The sequence below is a fragment of the Marmota marmota genome, unplaced genomic scaffold, assembly GCF_001458135.2.
Source record: "Marmota marmota marmota unplaced genomic scaffold, marMar, whole genome shotgun sequence".
Taxonomy (NCBI): domain Eukaryota; kingdom Metazoa; phylum Chordata; class Mammalia; order Rodentia; family Sciuridae; genus Marmota; species Marmota marmota.
In genome coordinates this window covers 10,926-30,039 of record NW_026000244.1, presented here as the reverse complement: position 1 = coordinate 30,039, position 19,114 = coordinate 10,926, and the positions used below count along the sequence as shown (strand labels likewise).

The window sequence follows — 19,114 nt, the reverse complement described above, 5'->3', positions numbered from 1 at the left end:
ACAGTATATATATATATATATATATATACATACACACAATTATATATAAAAGAAATATATATCTTCATATATATCTATATGTCTATGTATAACTAAGAATATGTGTGTGTGTGTGTATGTGTGTGCCCTGGCTGACCTTGATATTGCAATTCTGCTTTTTTTTCCCAAGTAGTCTATCTATTTATCTATCTACCTATATTAATTATACATAAACACATGATTTTTATTTTGTTTATTTATTATTATGTGGTGCTGAGGATTCAATTCAGAGCCACAATTCCAGCCAGCTTCTTTACTTTTTTTGAAAGTGTTTTGTTATATGTGAGGCACATAATTTCTCCCAAAATGTTATTTCAGTTCATATACTCATATACTTAATTATCATACTATAAATATTATAAATAATATTTCCTACTTTTTGAAGAAAGATATTCTTTAACTTTGGAAACAACCATCTTTCTGTGTTCTCATTATTATTTCTATTTTTAATTTTTTTTAACATTTACTCTTTAGTTGTAGTTGGATACAATATCATTAATTAATTTATTTATTTTTATATGGTGCTGAAAATTGAACCCAGGGCCTCACCTGTGCTAGGTGAGCACTTTACCACTGAGCCACAAGCCAAGACCCTCATTATTATTTTTAATTTAGAGATTAAAGACATTTGTGCCATAGTACTCTGTTACTTTTAGTTTTTTGTAAAGTTTATTTTGAGTAAACCTCTCACAAATTTGCCCTGGTTGATGTGGATTTTGCAATTCTGTTTTTACCTATCAAGTAGCTGGTATTATGTTACACCACTACACACACTGTATATTTTTTTTCTTATACTAACTTTGTCATATTTTATATATTTTTATATTCAAGTATTTCTTACCAGTTAAAAATATTTGTCAAGTCATATCAGAAAATGTTATAATGGCATATTTATTACATAGGTACACTATTGTCCCAATAGAATTCTTTGGAAATGATATCTTTTTTGTGTGATTTATTGCAATGCAGTTTTTAATCTTTTTCATTGTCCAAATGGCCAGTATTTTTTAAAGTATTCTGTCTTTATTTCCAAAGGGCTAATTTTTCATCTTAGTATGAGATCTATACGTATTGTTATAATGTTAAATTCTATAGTTATATGTTGCATAATATTTTTATATCAGTACTGAACTTCATTGCACTAATGGCTACAATATAACACCATCTAATAATGTATCAATAGCCTGTATTGTTTTCTAAATGACAGAATAACCTTATGATGCATTTTTTACACTGTATCCCCATCATTAAGTTAGGCATCATTATATATAGCCATACATATAATATAAATAATATGCAATGTTTACTTGTAAAATTTACCAGAACTCTTTCAATTTATTTGTTTTCTAAATGCAACATCTGGCTTTCCTAATACTTTCAAATGTATGTTTATTGTTATTATTTTAAATATTGCTCATTTTCTGTGTATTTTTTCTACACTTACCTTTTTATAAAAATTGCCTTTTGCAAAACATTGAGACTGATATTTAGTGAATAATTTTTCAGTATTTTTAAAAATTTATTATTTAATATGTGTGATTTCTTTGTAATCTCAACCTAGGCACATAATACATTTTTTAGTGTTATTGATATGATTACCATATGCATTTAAGGATTATATATTATATTTGACATTTGAACACATCATAAAACCAGCTCAATAATTAACATAATTAATAAAGCCAACATTCCAAAGTATTTTCTAGTATCATTCTAAATCTTAACTTTTCTGCTCCTCACCACCACCTTTTATTTAATAAATTTAATATTATTAACCAAGTCAAATGCTGAACCAGCATAAAAACTATACATATCAATGAATTATTACAAAGGTAAAATACCATGAAACTAATACTTATATCAAAATAGGACATTAATTATGCTACAGATAATACCTACATGTACTTTTGCTTTTACTATACCATCCAGGCAATTGGACATCAAAATGGGTAGTAAAGCAAGTAAACCTGACACCACTTTGAACTGTGTTTTAAGGAACTTTGATAAACTTTACTCCTCTTTTCTTAAGCAGGACTATAATTATTCCATCACTAAGGATCTCCTTCGAACTTTCTGTGAGACAGAATGACCCACCCACCTTTGGAGTTGACAAGGATCCCCAAGTAGCATGGGCTGTAACTAACGCCCCTTTTGGCAATCCTGGCCACCCAGATCAGATAGGATATATCCTACCCTGGGCAGAAGCAATAACTAATCCACCCCCATAGATAAAGGTTTGTATGGTCCAGAATGGTCAGGGAGGGTAGCCCCTGATTCTGACCAGAAAAACTCCCTAGGAGCTCTCAATAAAGAACCCTGTTTTACAGGACGCTCAGGAGGATTACCTCATCCCCCCCTTACACTTGGGTTCCTTTTTTTTAAAGAGAGAGAGAGAGAGAGAGAGAGAGAGAGAGTTTTAAATATTTATTTATTTATTTTAGTTTTCAGCAGACACAACATCTTTGTATGTGGTGCTGAGGATCGAACCCGGGCCTTACACATGCCAGGCGAGCACACTACTGCTTGAGCCACATCCCCAGCCCCAACTTGGGCTCCTTTTTATCTTCCTGCCACCAGTGTGGGGACAGTGGAGACTGCTTCACCAACTACACCACCGCCTCCCTCCCCTTCCCTTGAGTCACTGCCTCAATTGCCTCCACCACTCCTCCTCACTCCACCACTACCCCCGCTCCAGGTTCCCCAAAGAAGCCAGCATCTGTTCTTTCCCTTCCTTATACCCAACAGTGTCACCCTTATGGAAGATCTGACTCAATCCCTTCCCCTGGCCAACCGTTGGGCTTCATTTCTATTTCTATCCCAGAAAAAGAAGTGACTCAGCCCCTGTCCTTCCTTCCACCAGGTTCCAGAAGGTCAATATGTATATATATGTGTGTGTGTGTGTGTGTGCGCGTGCGCGCGCCCGCGTGCGTGTGTGTTCCATTTTCCACAATGATCTTTACAACAAGAAAAACCAGAATCCTTCATTTAACGTGGATCCTAGTTCTCTGATTTCCCTGGTTGATTCTGTCTTTTTAAATCATGTCCCCACCTGGGATGACTGCCAAGAGATTCTCCATATACTTTTCACTATGGAGTAAAGGGAGTGAATCCTGGCAGAAGCAGCTAAAGCACTCCCTGGAATAAATTCTATTACACATGACAAGAAAAAAAAGGTAATCAACTTGGCTTTACTTAAAAGGAGACCAGACTGGGACTATGGAATGGCTGAAGGTAGAAGAGCACTCAGTGATTACCACCAGGCTATATTAGAGGGTCTTAGGGGGGCAACTCATAAGCCCACCAATCTTTCTAAAGTAGCAGAGATAAAAAAAATCCCAGATGAATCACCTTCAGCATTTCTCAAAGGCTCCTAGAGGCATACCATCTATATACTCCTATAGACCCTGAGGACCTGACAAACCTGAAGGTGATTAACCTGGCTTTTGTAACTCAGTCAGCCCCAGACATTCATAAAAAGATTCAAAAGATAGATGGCTTTGCCGGGAAGAGCAGGTCAGAATTATTGGAGATAGCCCAAAAGGTGTTTGAAAACAGAGACAGCTGGGATGATCTACTGATAAAGAAAGTAAATCAGGCCACAATAGCTGAGATATGGCCTCCCAAAATTTTCAATCCCAGACAGATGCAGACTGCACATAGCAGAGGCAAATAACATACTCCCCTCTGAATAGATCAGTGTGCTTATTGCTGGGAAACTGGAAGAAACAATGCCCCCAACAAAATAAAAGAGACTTTTTCCAGCTGCAGACCAAAGCCCTTTAGCCAAAACCAGCTCTAACTTTACAAGAATAGGGGGACCATGGCTCTTTCAAACTAGGCTCCTGAGAGCGAATGGTAACCACAATTGGGAACCAACCTGTAAATTTCCTAATGGATACAGGGGCTTCACATTCAGTGTTGCAGAAGCCCCTAGGACCCCTCACTAATGAAACTAAGGAAGTACAAGGGGAAGCATGAGAAATTAAAAATTATAGGTGGACCACAGATTGGACTGTTGATGTAACACAAGGAACTGTGAAAAACTCTTTCATTGTTATCCCTGAATGCCCTTTCCCATTGCTGGGAGAGGACTTCCTAAGCAAACTTGAGGCAACTATGTCATTTTCAGGGGAGATGCCTACACTACAATTGGGGGGTCCTACAAGAGCCTTAACTATAACATGCCCATTAAGTGAGGAATATTTGCTCTCTCAAAATCCTATCCAAGCTTCAGAGGAAAGATAGAAAAAACTATTAATCCAAGAAGTTCCTACAGTTTGGGCTGAGGATAACCCTCCAGGGTTAGCTAAACCATTTTTCTCCATTCCTTTGTCAAAACTGAGTCAGCCTATTTTTGCATTTGAATGGACTGATCTGGAGAAGGGGATATCAGGACAACTAACCTGGACTTTGAAAGGAAAGTGACCACAACACTCAGAGTGACCAAGAGATCTTTTTGCAGCAGTGCAACAGAGGAGAAAAGAGAGAAAGAGAAAGAGAGAGAGAGAGAGAGAGAGAGAGAGAGAGGAGAGCATGCACACAAGGGAGACAGAGAGATCAAGAGAGAGAGAAACAGAACAAGAGAACAAGAGAGCAAGAGAGAGAGGGGCCCAGCAGGAGGGAGTTTTTATAGCCCAAATCTAATGGGGCCTCTGGGTCTGCAAGCTGCCTTGTTGGCACAAGGGTTAGTGTTCAGCCTTGAGTGGGGGTTGAATGTTCAGCTTTGATGCAAACAGGTGATGAAGGACCAGACAGAGGGGGGTTTGAGTGCATGGGTCATCCTGCAGCTAACATTTGTTCAGTCTGCCCTGCAGATAACATAGTTCAGCCTGTTCTGCACCTAACATTCCTCCCTTTTTGTTTTTCTAAGTGACACAGGGGGGATGTCATAAAGTCCTCTAGCTACTTCCTGCTTAATGGTGGGTGGCATGGAACCTAGAAGGGAAAGTGGAGGAATGTTCAGGAGACAGGTCTGTGAACACCAGGGCAGCCAGAAATAACATCCAGTGGCTATAGACAGTTATTTCAGAAGGGGCAAAGTCCATAAATGTTTCTTGAAGCCATAGGTTGTCAATGGCATCAAACCATTTCTGAGCAGAGAAGATCTTTGGTATCAGCCATTGTTCCTGTTGTAGGGACTCTAGGAAGTATCGGAGGTAGCTTGGTTGAATCCAGTAATGTTAAGGGTGGCAGCCCGATTGCAGCCAGTGGAAGGGCAATTGCCTTGACCCATAAACTGAGAGTGGGTGGTATCATCCTGGTGCTATGTTGCTTGGATGTAGAAGCGGCATCTGTGGTTTGAGATAAAAACTTGAGAGAGAATAATGATTAGTAGAAGAAGAAGAGAGTTGGTGAGAAATTTTGAGTTTGGTGATCGTGGTGGAAGTCCAGGACTGGAAATTTAGAACAGGTGCCTTTTTTAAGGCAGGAGACATAGTACCAGGGAGAGTGGCCCAAAAGCTTGGCCACCATTGGGGTAGTAACTATTACTGTATGGGGTCTGTCCATTGAGGTTCCAATGATTGAGAATGCAGTTCCTGAAGTAAGACTGAGTCACCCAGTTGAAGAAGGTCCAATTCAGTTTGTGGTTGTGCTGGGATTGAGGCAATGAATGGAACAGGAAGACACCAGTCTGCATGTTCCCTTAGGAGTTTGCATAGAACTGTGAGATTAGGGAGGTAGAACACAGGGAGGAGGAGTGATTGGAATGCTTTGGGTGGTTAAGAAAGGGCATCCATAGAATTGCTCAAAGGGGCTAAGGCCTGAGGGAGCTCTATGGGGCTGTCTGAATTCAGGTGAGGGCCAACGGCAGGAGATTGGGTCAGGAGAGCCTAAGTTCAATAGCAAGTTTAGTGAGATGATCTTTGAGAATGTCATTAGGCCTCTCAATCTTACCCAAGGATTGGGGTTAGTGGGGGATGTGGAGCCTCCAAGTGATGTTGAGGCCTTTGGAGACTATTTGAACAACCTGAGAAGTGAAGGCTGGACCGTTGTCTGACTGGATGGAGGTGGGAAGTTCAAACTTGGGAATGATCCCCTCAATGAGGATGGAGGCAACAGCGTCAGCAGTTTCCCTGGATATAGGGAAGGCTACCATCCAACCTGAAAAAGTATCAACCAAAGTAAGTAGGTAGTGAAGCTTTTTGTGCCTAGGCACATGAGTGAAGTTGATCTACCAGTCTTTGCCTGGCTGGTGGCTCCTCATCTGATGTGTGGGGAGTTTAGGTTTGATGCTTCTTTGTGGGGATGCTGTAGAGCAGACAGAACAAGCAGAGTGGACCTGCTGGAGAGTAGTTCTCATTCCTAGGAAGTGAAAGAAGGGTTGTAAAACTTGGAAAAGGGCTTAGGGAGGGTTTTAGGTGGGGGCAGAGTCTCTGGAGCTAGAGGTTGGTCATGAGTCATAGGTCTCCGTCTTGGGCATCAGGGGCTGGTAGTCTTAAAGAAGTAGTTGATTAACTGACTGGTTGGTGAATTTGTGCATCTGATCTTGCAGGAAATTCTGTAGGCAATTTAATAGATATGGTCCTATTAGGAGAAACATAAAGAGAACTAATAGGGGTCCTGCAAGGGGGAGAAGCCAAGGCCATACTTGACTGAACATTCCCCATGGAGCCTGTTGGCCTAGTTGCTGTCTCCTCTTTTCTAGCTGTTTTTTGTCCTTCATTACCCCCAGTAATGACTGTGTTTGGGGTTAACTGGTTTTGGTAGGTGTTTAAGATCAAGCTCGTCAAAATTGAGTTTGTTTTTATCTATTGTTAAGAGTCAGCCGAGTTCCCATATGGATCACTCGTGGGGGAACTTGAGAGCAGCTTCTTAGTTCTGCTAGTGCCACTTGCACTAGGATGGGTCCAGGTCTTTCTTGACCATGTGGCTTCCCTTAGAAGCATCAGGGATGTTTCCTGTCTCCAATGACCCTCCTCTTCATAGCAAATGCACTGATTGGCTTTTCATTCTCCAGTGGTCTCATTAATCTCCCTGATCAGGAGGTTATGTGGCCCAGAGTTGCAAAGCTCTTTAGAGAAGTTCCCTGTTTCCTGGATTTCAGACTGACTCAGAGGGTAAGAGCAAAATATTAGCTTTGCTGGCCATTTTAATTTAATTTTAAGTTTTGATCATAAACATCCAGCAAAGTCAGTTTCACCTTAGCTGAAGTCTGACCTACTTTGGAGTCATTCTGACATATAGTAAGATGGGAGGCAGAGCCTTATCTCAGGTAAGGCTAAGATTTATAAATCTTAGATTAAAGTACTCTATTATTGAACTGATCTTTGTTTTTAAATATCATTTTATAAAGTTTACATATATTGTTGCTTGATGTCACATGAATACTAACACAATATGATATTATATTTAAATTGTACCCAGTGTATAGAACTTCATATTAATCTTATTGATAACAGGTCCAGTTATAGAACATTAAATGATATAAATAAATCTCCAATATGTTATTTTTATAAGCCTAAAATTACCACCATGAAACCTTTTGGAGAACATCAGCTTGATATAATGTTTTATTATTGTTGTTGTTGTTTTTTAAAGCTTCTATCTTAAAGACTTATATACCTGGAAAATATGAACACATTTAATATACAGAGAAGAGTAATAGTACCACCATTACATTGATGTTTTTTATATTAATCAAGTTTAGCTCTTAAAGAAATAACATATTACAATATTGCAAAATAACAGTTGTTGTTTAACCATAGTTGTATACACAGACCTTCTTTAGCACTTACTTACACCTATATAGCCAAGGTACACAGACCTTCTTTATCACTTGCTTAAACCCTCTTATTTACTTAATAGACTCTCTTATCTAGAAACATATTTTCCTTCTATTAAATCCATACCTAGAACCTTCTAATTTCTCTTTCCCATCTGTTAACTCCTTCTTTATTTACATTTTGAAACAATCCTTGTAAATTTCTGAATTTAGGCAAATTATTCCATTTTCATAAGAGATATTTTGTTATTTGCAGCGCACAATTAATCACATCTGTTGACCACTTCATGAAAATATGAACAATGTTTAAGTATATAGAATTATATTGTTGTAGGGATGGACAAGGCAAGGCACCTAAGATAGCAGCGAATATAGGGAAATAGTTTTATTTGGTTGCAGCCAGATTCAGAGTGCACTGCTTCTGTTGTAATCAATTAATCCCCTGAACCCCAAGTTTAGGTAGTTTCAGAATTTTGTACCCAACATGTAAGGGAAGGGGCTCAGAAGTTCAGAGACTGCAGAAGTTCACAAAAAGCAGTTTTTTTTGTTTGTTTTTTTGTTTTGTTTTGTTTTGTTTTTTCTGTTCCGGGCAAGTTAACTTTCAAGGACACTTGGGAGGGGGAGAGCTTTTTCTTCCCTTTCTTTCCTCCCCCTGCCAGCTGTTACCATGGAGCCCAGTTGGTAACTTCCTTATCTTAGAAATGTAGCCATCTCTGTGAGGCCCAGCTCAAGGCCAGAGGCCTTGTCCACATATTTTGTGAAAAACTAGTAAGGAGGTGTCTAGCTTTTGGAGTGCTGATTTTTTCCAGCCAGTGGCCAATTAAAACAGGGCAATATGAAAAGAGGAAGTTTATCTACATTAAACTCTTTTGTAGAGATTTTTTGCTGAAAGTCTTAAAATCAGCCATGGTGAAGATTTCTGGAGAAGGTCAGTTAAGACTTTTCTGTGGGCCTGGTAGGGAGGGGGAAGACAGGAAGGCGGGGCTGAGAGCAGCTCTGGTGGATCTGAGAATGAGGAAGGAGATGTAAAAGAATAATGGGAAAGGGGTTTGGGATTTTCCCTAGCAATGAAAACTTGAGCAGTAGAATAGGTAGAGCAGAGGGGAAGATGGGAGTGAGTATCCCAAAAAGCCTGTGAGGGACATTAAATTCTTAGTAACCTGTTTTCAGTGATGACAAAGCAACTTTAAAGGCCATTTTATCCCAGATCTTGGATAGGGGTCTGAGGGCTCTCCTCAGCTCATTTGAGCTTTGGGTTAGCTGGTAAGAGGACTTGGTGGGACCCAGTGTGGGCACTGATAGGAGAAAAGAGGAGTGAGTTGGTGGAGGGGTACTTCAGTACCTGCTACCTCAGTAAGGGGACAATGGTCTGAGAACTGGCCTAGGTTTGGGTTTTTTGATCTAGTAATTGGAGGGGAGAAATCAGGTTGCTGAGGTGATGGGGGTGACCGCGGAGGGGCTGGGGCAGAAGGTTGAGGGTGAGGACCTTTTTGAGCCAGGTGATAGAGTGGAGGTTCCTCAGCAAGGTCAAAAGAAGTGGATGAGTCCAGAGGAGGAGACGATTGGGGATCAGTGGTTGTGGGTGTTGGTTTGTAGGCTAGAAGAATTTGCAGAGGTTTGCAAGAGGTGCAGAGAGCAGGATTGGATCGGAGCAAGAAGAAAGCCTGGACATAAGCCATCTTTACCCATTTTTTGAACACTCACTGTAATTGTAGAGATCCCTTAGAATGGAGGGATCCAGGGACCCAAAAGGGGGCCATCTGTTTTGGTTGTTTAAGGGATAAGTGGGCCAGGCCTGGGTGCTATATTTGATCAATTTTTTGATTTTGATGTCTGGTGTCAAGGAGAGGGTTTTGAGGTTATCCAAGAGGCATTGTAGGGGAGAGTCGATCAGCAGAGAGGACACATTACCCATGTCGCAAACGTAGTATAAGGAGGAGGGAAGAGGAAGCAAACATAGTATAAGGGAGAGGGAAGGAGATGCAAAGATAGTATAAGAGAGAAGGAGGAAACTGATTTATTGGCAAAAGGGGCGTCCCCGCTAGAGCCAAAAATCAGGAGTGCCTTAGTGGCAGGTTCGAGCTGCAGAGACTGGTCGTCACTGAATCCTCACAGTCAAAGCTCTCATCCTGGATGGAGCCGGAGCCGTGGGAGACCTTGGCCAAGGCTTTTCGGGACCCGTCCTGGAGAGGCCGGAGACTCCCAGGGCCAGAAAGAGGGGAAAGAGAGAGAGAGACAGGGAAAGAGAGAGGAAGGGGAGGGTAAGCGTCTCTCTAGCGGCCGAGTCTTGAAGGTGAGAGGACTAGGACTTTATGAGAGCCCCCGAAACCATGAAGGTCTGGGTGGGGTGACGTTCAGTTCTCTGTTGTGTGTCTCTGGAGGTTACAGAGTCCCTCGAGGAAGACCTACAAAGCCTATGCTGGTAAACTACTGGCTGGGAAGGGAAGGGAATAAGTTTGAACCTAGGAGTCTATTCTGCCCAAGGAAGGAGTCCCTGAGGGCCACTGTGGCCTTGAAGGCTGTGGTGGTGTTTTCCTCCCCACAGGTGGGCAAAGAGGTTTGCAGGACAATCAACGGTCAAATCCTCCTGACACCTCCATTGGGTTTAGGACTCCAGAAAGGGGAAACTCACCAATCGAAGGCTGGTGGTGGATGGAGTTCTGGCGATCGAGAAAATGGGTTCAGGCTGTCTGGTGAGTGGCACTTCCGAAGGAAGAGGGACCCAAAAGTGGGTTTTAACCCTCTCCCGAGTTTCGGCACCAATGAAAGGAAAGTGACCACAACACTCGGAGCGACCAAGAGATCTTTTTGCAGTAGTGCAACAGAGGAGAAAATAGAGAAAGAAAAAGAGAGAGTGAGAGGGAGAGAGAGAGAGAGAGAGGAGAGCATGTGCACAGGGAGACAGAGAGATCAAGAGAGAGAGAAACAGAGCAAGAGAGCAAGAGAGCAAGAGAGAGAGGGGCCCAGCAGGAGGGAGTTTTTATAGCCCAAATCTAATGGGGCCTCTGGGTCTGCAAGCTGCCTTGTTGGCACAAGGGGGGGGTGTTGAGTGTTCAGCCTTGAGTGGGGGTTGAATGTTCAGCTTTGATGCAAACAGGTGATAAAGGACCAGACAGAGGGGGGTTTGAGTGCATGGGCCATCCTGCAGCTAACATTTGTTCAGTCTGCCCTGCAGATTACATAGTTCAGCCTGTTCTGCACCTAACAGACTTGACTACCTCAAGGATTTAAGAAGTCCTCCACCATCTTTGATGAAGCACTCAACAAATATTTGAGCCTCTTCTGCAGTGAGTACTCTGAGATAACCTTGCTCCAATATGTGGATGATCTTTTGTTAGCAGCAAGGGATGAAAGTGATTGTTTAAGAGCCACCCAGGGCTTACTGAGAACCTTGGCTCAATTGGGGTACTGAGTCTCCAAAAAGAAAGTACAAATCTGTTCTCCTCAAGTTACTTGTCTAGCATATAAACTGAAGGAAGAAAAAAGTCTGCTATCCCAAGCCTGCATAGAAGCCATAATGAGGATCCCAATCCAAACTACTAAAAGGCAAGTTAGGGAATTCCTAGGGGCAGTTGGGTACTGCTGCCTTTGGATACCAGGATTTGCTGAGATTGCCAAGCCTTTATATATTGCAACTACAGGGGGCAACTCACCTTTAGCTTGTACCGAGGAAAATGAATTAGCCTTTAAAAATCTAAAAAAGGCTCTGGTACAGGCTCAGACCCTAACCCTCCCTGATATATTTGTATATTTGTATGTTTGTATTCCACCAATGGATCATTTTTTTTTACTGCCTTGAAACATGTTTTTATACATTTATACTTTTTCTTCTAATATTTGGGATCAAACCCAGGGTTTTGTGTGACTAGTGTGATGTGCTAGTGCTCAGCTAGACCCTCAGCTATACTTTTCACATTAACATTTATTTAAAAATGAAATGGAGGCGCCTGTCGCATCCCGCAGGAAGGAGGGGTCCGGCCTGAGGCCCGGGGCGGCGGCCGCCATGGAGATCTCCTCGGCCCAGGGCCGGCGCCTGGGGCCTTGGGGGCGGCCCTGACCGCCCTCCTCCCTGCCGGGAGGGGTCGCAGACGTGCCCCTGCGGCACTCGGCCACCCCTGCGTCTCCGCCCTCCCCGGGCCGCGCTGCTGCCTGGGCGCGGCGGCGGCGACGGCGCCCTGTTGAATGGGCTGTGAGGGCCCAGGTCTGAAGTGCTGGCGAACGCGGCCTCCGGGGGCGCAAGGCAGCAGCAGCGGTGGCGACCAAACGGGTGTTGGAGTTGGCGGCGGCCATGGAGGGCCTGGCTGGCTATGTATACAAGGCGGCCAGCGAGGGCAAGGTGTTGACTCTGGCCGCCTTGCTTCTCAACCGGTCTGAAAGCGATATCCGCTATCTGCTCGGCTATGTCAGCCAGCAGGGAGGGCAGCGATCCACGCCCCTCATCATCGCAGCCCGCAATGGGCACGCCAAGGTGGTGCGCTTGCTGTTAGAACATTACCGTGTGCAGACCCAGCAGACTGGCACCGTCCGCTTCGACGGGTATGTCATTGATGGTGCCACTGCTCTTTGGTGTGCTGCAGGAGCAGGACATTTTGAAGTCGTTAAACTTCTAGTCAGCCATGGAGCCAACGTGAACCATACCACAGTAACCAACTCAACCCCGCTGCGGGCAGCATGCTTTGATGGCAGACTGGACATTGTGAAATATTTGGTTGAAAATAATGCCAACATCAGCATTGCCAACAAGTATGACAACACCTGCCTAATGATCGCAGCATATAAGGGACACACTGATGTGGTCAGATATCTGTTAGAGCAACGCGCTGACCCCAACGCTAAAGCACATTGTGGAGCCACAGCATTGCACTTTGCAGCTGAAGCTGGGCACATAGATATTGTGAAAGAGCTGATAAAATGGCGAGCTGCTATAGTCGTGAATGGCCATGGGATGACACCATTGAAAGTAGCTGCTGAAAGCTGTAAAGCTGATGTTGTTGAACTATTGCTGTCTCATGCTGATTGTGACCGAAGAAGTCGGATCGAAGCTTTGGAACTCTTGGGTGCCTCCTTTGCCAATGACCGCGAGAACTATGACATCATGAAGACATACCACTATTTATATTTAGCTATGTTGGAGAGGTTTCAAGATGGTGATAACATTCTTGAAAAAGAGGTTCTGCCACCAATCCATGCTTATGGGAATAGAACTGAATGTAGAAACCCTCAGGAACTGGAATCCATTCGACAAGACAGAGATGCTCTTCATATGGAAGGCCTTATAGTTCGGGAACGGATTTTAGGTGCTGACAACATTGATGTTTCCCACCCCATCATTTACAGGGGGGCTGTTTATGCAGATAATATGGAATTTGAACAGTGTATCAAGCTGTGGCTTCATGCGCTCCACCTCAGACAGAAAGGAAACAGGAATACCCACAAAGATCTTCTTCGATTTGCCCAAGTTTTCTCACAGATGATACATTTGAATGAAACTGTGAAGGCCCCAGACATAGAATGTGTTTTGAGATGTAGTGTTTTGGAAATAGAACAAAGTATGAACAGAGTAAAAAATATCCCAGATGCTGATGTCCACAATGCTATGGACAATTACGAATGTAATCTCTATACCTTTCTGTATTTAGTGTGCATCTCCACCAAAACACATTGCAGTGAAGAAGATCAGCGCAAAATTAACAAGCAGATCTACAACCTGATTCACCTTGACCCCAGAACTCGTGAAGGTTTCACCCTGCTGCATCTAGCTGTCAACTCGAATACCCCAGTCGATGATTTCCACACCAATGATGTCTGCAGTTTTCCAAACGCACTTGTCACAAAGCTCCTGCTGGACTGTGGTGCTGAGGTGAATGCTGTGGACAATGAGGGAAACAGTGCCCTTCATATTATCGTTCAGTACAACAGGCCCATCAGTGATTTTTTGACCTTACACTCTATCATCATTAGCCTGGTTGAAGCTGGCGCTCACACCGACATGACAAATAAGCAGAATAAGACTCCACTAGACAAAAGTACAACTGGGGTATCTGAAATACTACTCAAAACTCAAATGAAGATGAGTCTCAAGTGCCTGGCTGCCCGAGCAGTTCGGGCTAATGACATTAACTATCAAGACCAGATCCCCAGAACTCTTGAAGAATTTGTTGGATTTCATTAAGTGACTGGATATGTAAAATCGTTTAATGTGGTGCTAAAGTAAAGGACTTTAATCACAGACAATAGAATTATGTGTTCATAAATTTTACTTTTCTTTCCACCACTGTTCCTTTCAACCCACCCTTCCTTAGTTCTGTCTTTGGTCTTCTAGCCTCATATGGTAATTGATTTCAAACACTTTAAGCAAAGCCACATTGTTTAGGTGTAACTATAATTAAGGTGTTTGGATATTGGTCACTTAACTATTTGTCTTTTTTTTTTTTAAGGAATGAATATAAAATATTCTGTTTGTGTAACAAATGAGGGACATTTATTATTTCAAGTTGATAATGTTTTAAACAGCTGCCTACAAAAAGTATTTCTGTTTAGCCTATGTCAGTGTGTTATCCATGCAGCGGTTTCGAGGATTTCATGGAGGAAAAACAACTACAAAGGAACATTAAAAGTAATGGGAGATCCAGGTGTTCTGCATATGCCAAACTGCTGTAGATAGTTTTCACTCTTCCATAATGTATGTGAAGTGATACAACACATTTTAACATCAGAAGGACTTAAAAAAAGTATAGCTTCAGATTAATCTGAAAACAAAAGTGCTAATAATAGCTACAGATTTATAAAATTAAATCCATTGAAATTGTTGAATTATGCTGGGTAGTATATATTCAAAGTGATAATCTTAAACCAACTTTTCAGAGAATACTGATGGACTCTTTGCCTTTAGGCTTGAATTATTTGAAGTCTTTGTTTTAATGTAATTTATCTAAATTGCAGCCATCTGCATTTGATTCAGTTCTCAGACATGTAAAAATTATGAATGCTGTTTTCTTATGAAACAAATTGTCACAATGTAGTTATACATTCTATTTTTGTCCCCTCTTTCTTTCCTCTTGTATCTTAAAATTTGGAAGCTACTTTTCCTGAGGACATATATTTGTGCTTCCCTGGTAAGGTGTTTATGACAAATGAAAAGGAACCAGGATATTTTTGATTTATCTCACTTTCTTAGTCTGTTTAAAGAAATAGAAAAGTCACTAATGTGGTGTAGGAAATTAAGTGTTTTTGATGCTGAAATCATTCTCAATACCACTTTAAAGGTATTTCTGTCAGAGCTACAAAATTTTCCACCACAAAATGTCACTTATTCCAACAGGCTGTACAGAGGTCTTTTGTTTTTTATTTCATTTATCAGCAGCATTTTAACTATCAAACTAAAGAGTATTCTGTGATTATCTTTTATGCATCACAGAAATTAAACAAAAGGTACATACCTATTTCTATTGATGCTAAAAATGATATGAGATTAAAATTAGCTGTATCTGTAATTTTCTCTCTAGTGCCAAATGAATGCCTTAGCTACTCATAGTGCATGGTACTGTAAATGAAGACCTACAGCTTTTTTTTTTTTTCTTAATGAAAAGCATTATAATGATGTCACAACATCAGATATAAACTTAAAAAACTATGAGATTTAAGTTAACATTTTATGTGTGGATATTGTTTTATAAACTATTTAAAGAGATTGCGGTTGGATCAGTATGAAATAGTGGCCAAGCCAAAATCAGCACCTAGGGCCTTAAATAGAGATACCCCACAAAATGAAATACTTTGAATGGTGGGAGGGGAGACTTTAAAAGCTTTTCCCCCCCAAAGTTGTAAGATACTGTTGCTATATTTCTACTTTGTGTGTCTTCTTGCTTCAGTTAGGAATCTTTTGATGGTAAATCCTGTCATGGTAATAGATTTCTATTTTCCTAACCTGACATTTTGCAAGGAAGGTTTTTAGGATGGCTTAAAGGGAGGAATTGAAATAAGCCCTAATTTGGAAATTACTGTCCTTGATCTTCTGGTGTGAATCGAGGGAATACTGTACCTTGCTTTTGGCAATTCTCAGTGGCCGGAAAGAGAAAATGTACTTCCTCAAGGTGAGTGAATCATGCCTTTTACATTGCTCAGATCAGACCTTTTGTTTTTCAGTCTACAAAGCCTGCATATTGGACAGTCTGAGGAATGGCTGTGATACTTAGTATTTATTTGGTTCCATTTTAAATGTATATGATTATTAATACCAAAACTTAAAATATCAAATAATATTGCATGTTTTAAAAACATTTCATCCCATTGGCTACCCAGGACCAGCACTATTTTAGACATTACTTATTTATAAAATGAGAATAATGATTATATGTACATATTCAGACAGACATCAAAATTTAATGAGTTTTTAAGAAGGGAGACTGAATGCTGGATAATGTAAATCATGCTCATTGAAATGCTGACAAACTTGGAGAAAGAATTTGAAGATAGCGGAATAAACTATGAACTGTACTAGTGGTAACTAGACTTTTTTTAAAACTATAGTATAGTAGTACATTGTGCGTTATCTTGCTGAGGATCTAATTCTGTCTTGTAATACCAATTCAATATGAATTGTGAACCACCTGTATAAAACTTTTCTTGAAACAAGTGAACTACATGCCTGTTTCTTACATTTGCTTTTGGTAGGATTATTTTAATATATGTTTAGCCAAATCCTTTGTGAACTTAATTTTTTTTTAAAGAAAATAAATAGGTAAGAAAGGTAATAGTTCTGTATCAGCTCACTGAGAACTCTAGGCTGTCTTCATTTTGCAGCCATCTTTGTCATTTGATGTTTGTTATTGGTAGAATTATGCTTTGAATTGTAACTCTTGTTTGATAGCTTTACAGACTTTCTCAAAATTTCTCTGTCCTGCTTGTGAATTTTCATATAAATCTGGGTGAACTAGAAGCCCAGGAGGATGCTTTTGTTTGCAAATCATGTGAAATTTTGGTGGGTCTTCTGCTTTTAACTGTGTTGGTGAAATTGAACTCTTGAATTTAAATTAACTATTTAACTCAAGGAATGTGCAGCAGATCTATCCCCTCAGTTGATAAAGAAGGGGTCACATTTTTGCGTTAAGAACTGAATCTGACAATATGGCTTTTTTCAGTTGACACCCTGGATTGCTCTGGGAGGCCACAGCCTAGCTACTTTAAGGTTCTTTGCTGTGGGAACTGTAAGCAAACAAACAAACAAATCAAAAAAATGGGCCATCTGTAAGCTTTGGTCTTGTTTGTTTCTGAGAAGGGTTTTATTTCATTATTTTAATAGTTGGTTAATAATTGATAATTGTGAAGACTTAGTTATGATAACATTGTTTGAAGTAAAAATATGATTTGGGGTCAGCAGCTCCCTAAATGCCAACTATATTTGACAAGTGTTTTTGAAAATTAAAATTTTAGGGAATGATACCCTGTTAATAGTTTTCACCATAGTTGAGGCAGCTACTCTCTGAATAAGACTACTTGGGATGATTCAAGCAGAATAATTTCCTTGTTCTGGAATGGGACATTGTGAGGAGTGAGTTGCTGGATCTGGGATTATGATTTGCTGGTTTAGAAGCAGCCAGTGGTTGAACTAGTGAGTAGTTGGATGAAAGTATAGAGTCCTTGTTTTTATGGTAGATTTCTAGAAAAACCTGAAATGTTCGTTTTCAGGCTAACCATATGTATCAGTGTACAAATGAGTGTTTTGATTTTCTCACTGACCTGTAACATTAAGAGGTGGGTAAAGAAAACAAAACTCTGCCTTTTTGCTCTACGAAAAGATTTTAGTCCACAAGGTTTTAAGCTGTGTTCATTCCTACTCTGAAAATGTGCAGCATTGTTCTGGGTATCATCTTTTGAAAATAGAAAGCTCTTTGATATGTGTATCACATTTCAGGGCTTTCTTAGACATTTCTGGCAGATTTGCCCAAACCTTCCTTCAGATGGGCTGATTTGTACAGTATCCCCTCCCCAGATATGGGTTCTGAAACAAATACCACACTGATAATGGTGATATATTCATTTTTAAAGCTGTAAAGTTAATGTGGTCTCTAGTCCTAGATTTGTGGTGTGTACCTGTGTGTCCATGTGCAGGGAAGGGACAGTGATTTGATGGTTATGGGGAGTGTGTCTTGATGTGTGTGCAGGGGTGAATATTGCTAAATTATTAACAGCTTTTCATTTAGGGGTGAGTCATGTGATGGATGGCCTAATCAAAACAACGAAGGAACGAAGATGCAAGCTTTGTCAAGTGATGAAGTGCACAGGTTTTGTATCTATTTTTTAATCAGGTGTTGTAAAATTTGTGCATGGCTTTTTTTGTTGTTGCTTAGTAGAGGAGAAAAGATGAGGGGGGGAAAAACAACTCAGCTTTCCTATCCAGTCTTTTCAGAGGTGCATAGTTTGGAGTAAAAATTTGACTGGCTGAACCTATTGAAAAGACCCTGTCCTTCATAATATTCACCCCTTCCTGCAATCCTCCATCTAGAGGAACTACATTGTTGTACTCTAGTAATTCACTGTGATTTATAACAACCCAGTGATGTCATTCTATTGTGCACTTTTGTCAAAACACTTACGTGACTTTAATAAACATAGTAAACTTGCTGACTGCACCAGAAGTCTATTAGTAATTTATATATTGCATGACATTTTCTATTTGAGTTTGTGACATGTAGAATCATTTCTAATTTCATGGCAATTGGCAGTCCTAATAGCTCAGCTAATTTGAAACTAACAATCTTGCTGTGTAAAAGGAAAAATGGTATTTGTGTTCAGTAAATGTTTGAAAAAACTAAAAAAAAATAAAAATAAAAATAAAAATGAAATGGAAATTGATTATTAGATATTTTATTCAAATTTATTTTATTTAATGTCATTCATAAATTTACTCTCATTCATAAATCAAACTTGTTCAGAATTCTATATTTAAAGGACATATAGTTTTTATTCTTTTTAGGTTTATATGACAATAGAGTATATGTTGATATAATGTCATTCTTTTTATGGCTAATATTCCATCATATTTCCTTTATCCATTCATCTGTTGAAAAGCATTACTATTTATTATTGGATTAAATATGAGGAACTCTCTTGTTCCAAAGTGGATTTTAAGTTATTTGTAAAATATATAATGATCAACAGGGTAAGTTGAAAGTGTTCCCATAAAAGAAACATAAAAAGTATAATAACAGGTATTATATTTCTTATCCCAGTTTGGGGTTATAGTAATACAAGAGATATATGTTGAAAGAAGAATTCTGAATATGCTGTTACACTGTAAGTCAATTGTAGGTGTACCTGACATATTTTATGAAGATAAATCATATTTCTACT

The 19,114-nt window shown here is 40.2% G+C and overlaps 1 protein-coding gene across 1 annotated transcript; it reads left to right on the top strand.

Annotated features, from left to right (window-relative positions):
• Positions 1-11,703: 11,703 nt before the first annotated feature.
• On the top strand, positions 11,704-18,393 carry LOC107159618 (protein fem-1 homolog B). The gene has a single exon (XM_015506189.2). It carries the CDS (start codon positions 12,051-12,053, stop codon positions 13,932-13,934), a length of 1,884 nt encoding a protein of 627 aa, XP_015361675.1. The 5' UTR covers positions 11,704-12,050; the 3' UTR covers positions 13,935-18,393.
• The last annotated feature ends 721 nt before the right edge of the window (positions 18,394-19,114 follow it).

Bases quoted from the DNA above. Each gene is read 5' to 3' on its own strand.
- LOC107159618 (XM_015506189.2), top strand. From the start codon at position 12,051: ATGGAGGGCCTGGCTGGCTATGTATACAAGGCGGCCAGCGAGGGCAAG.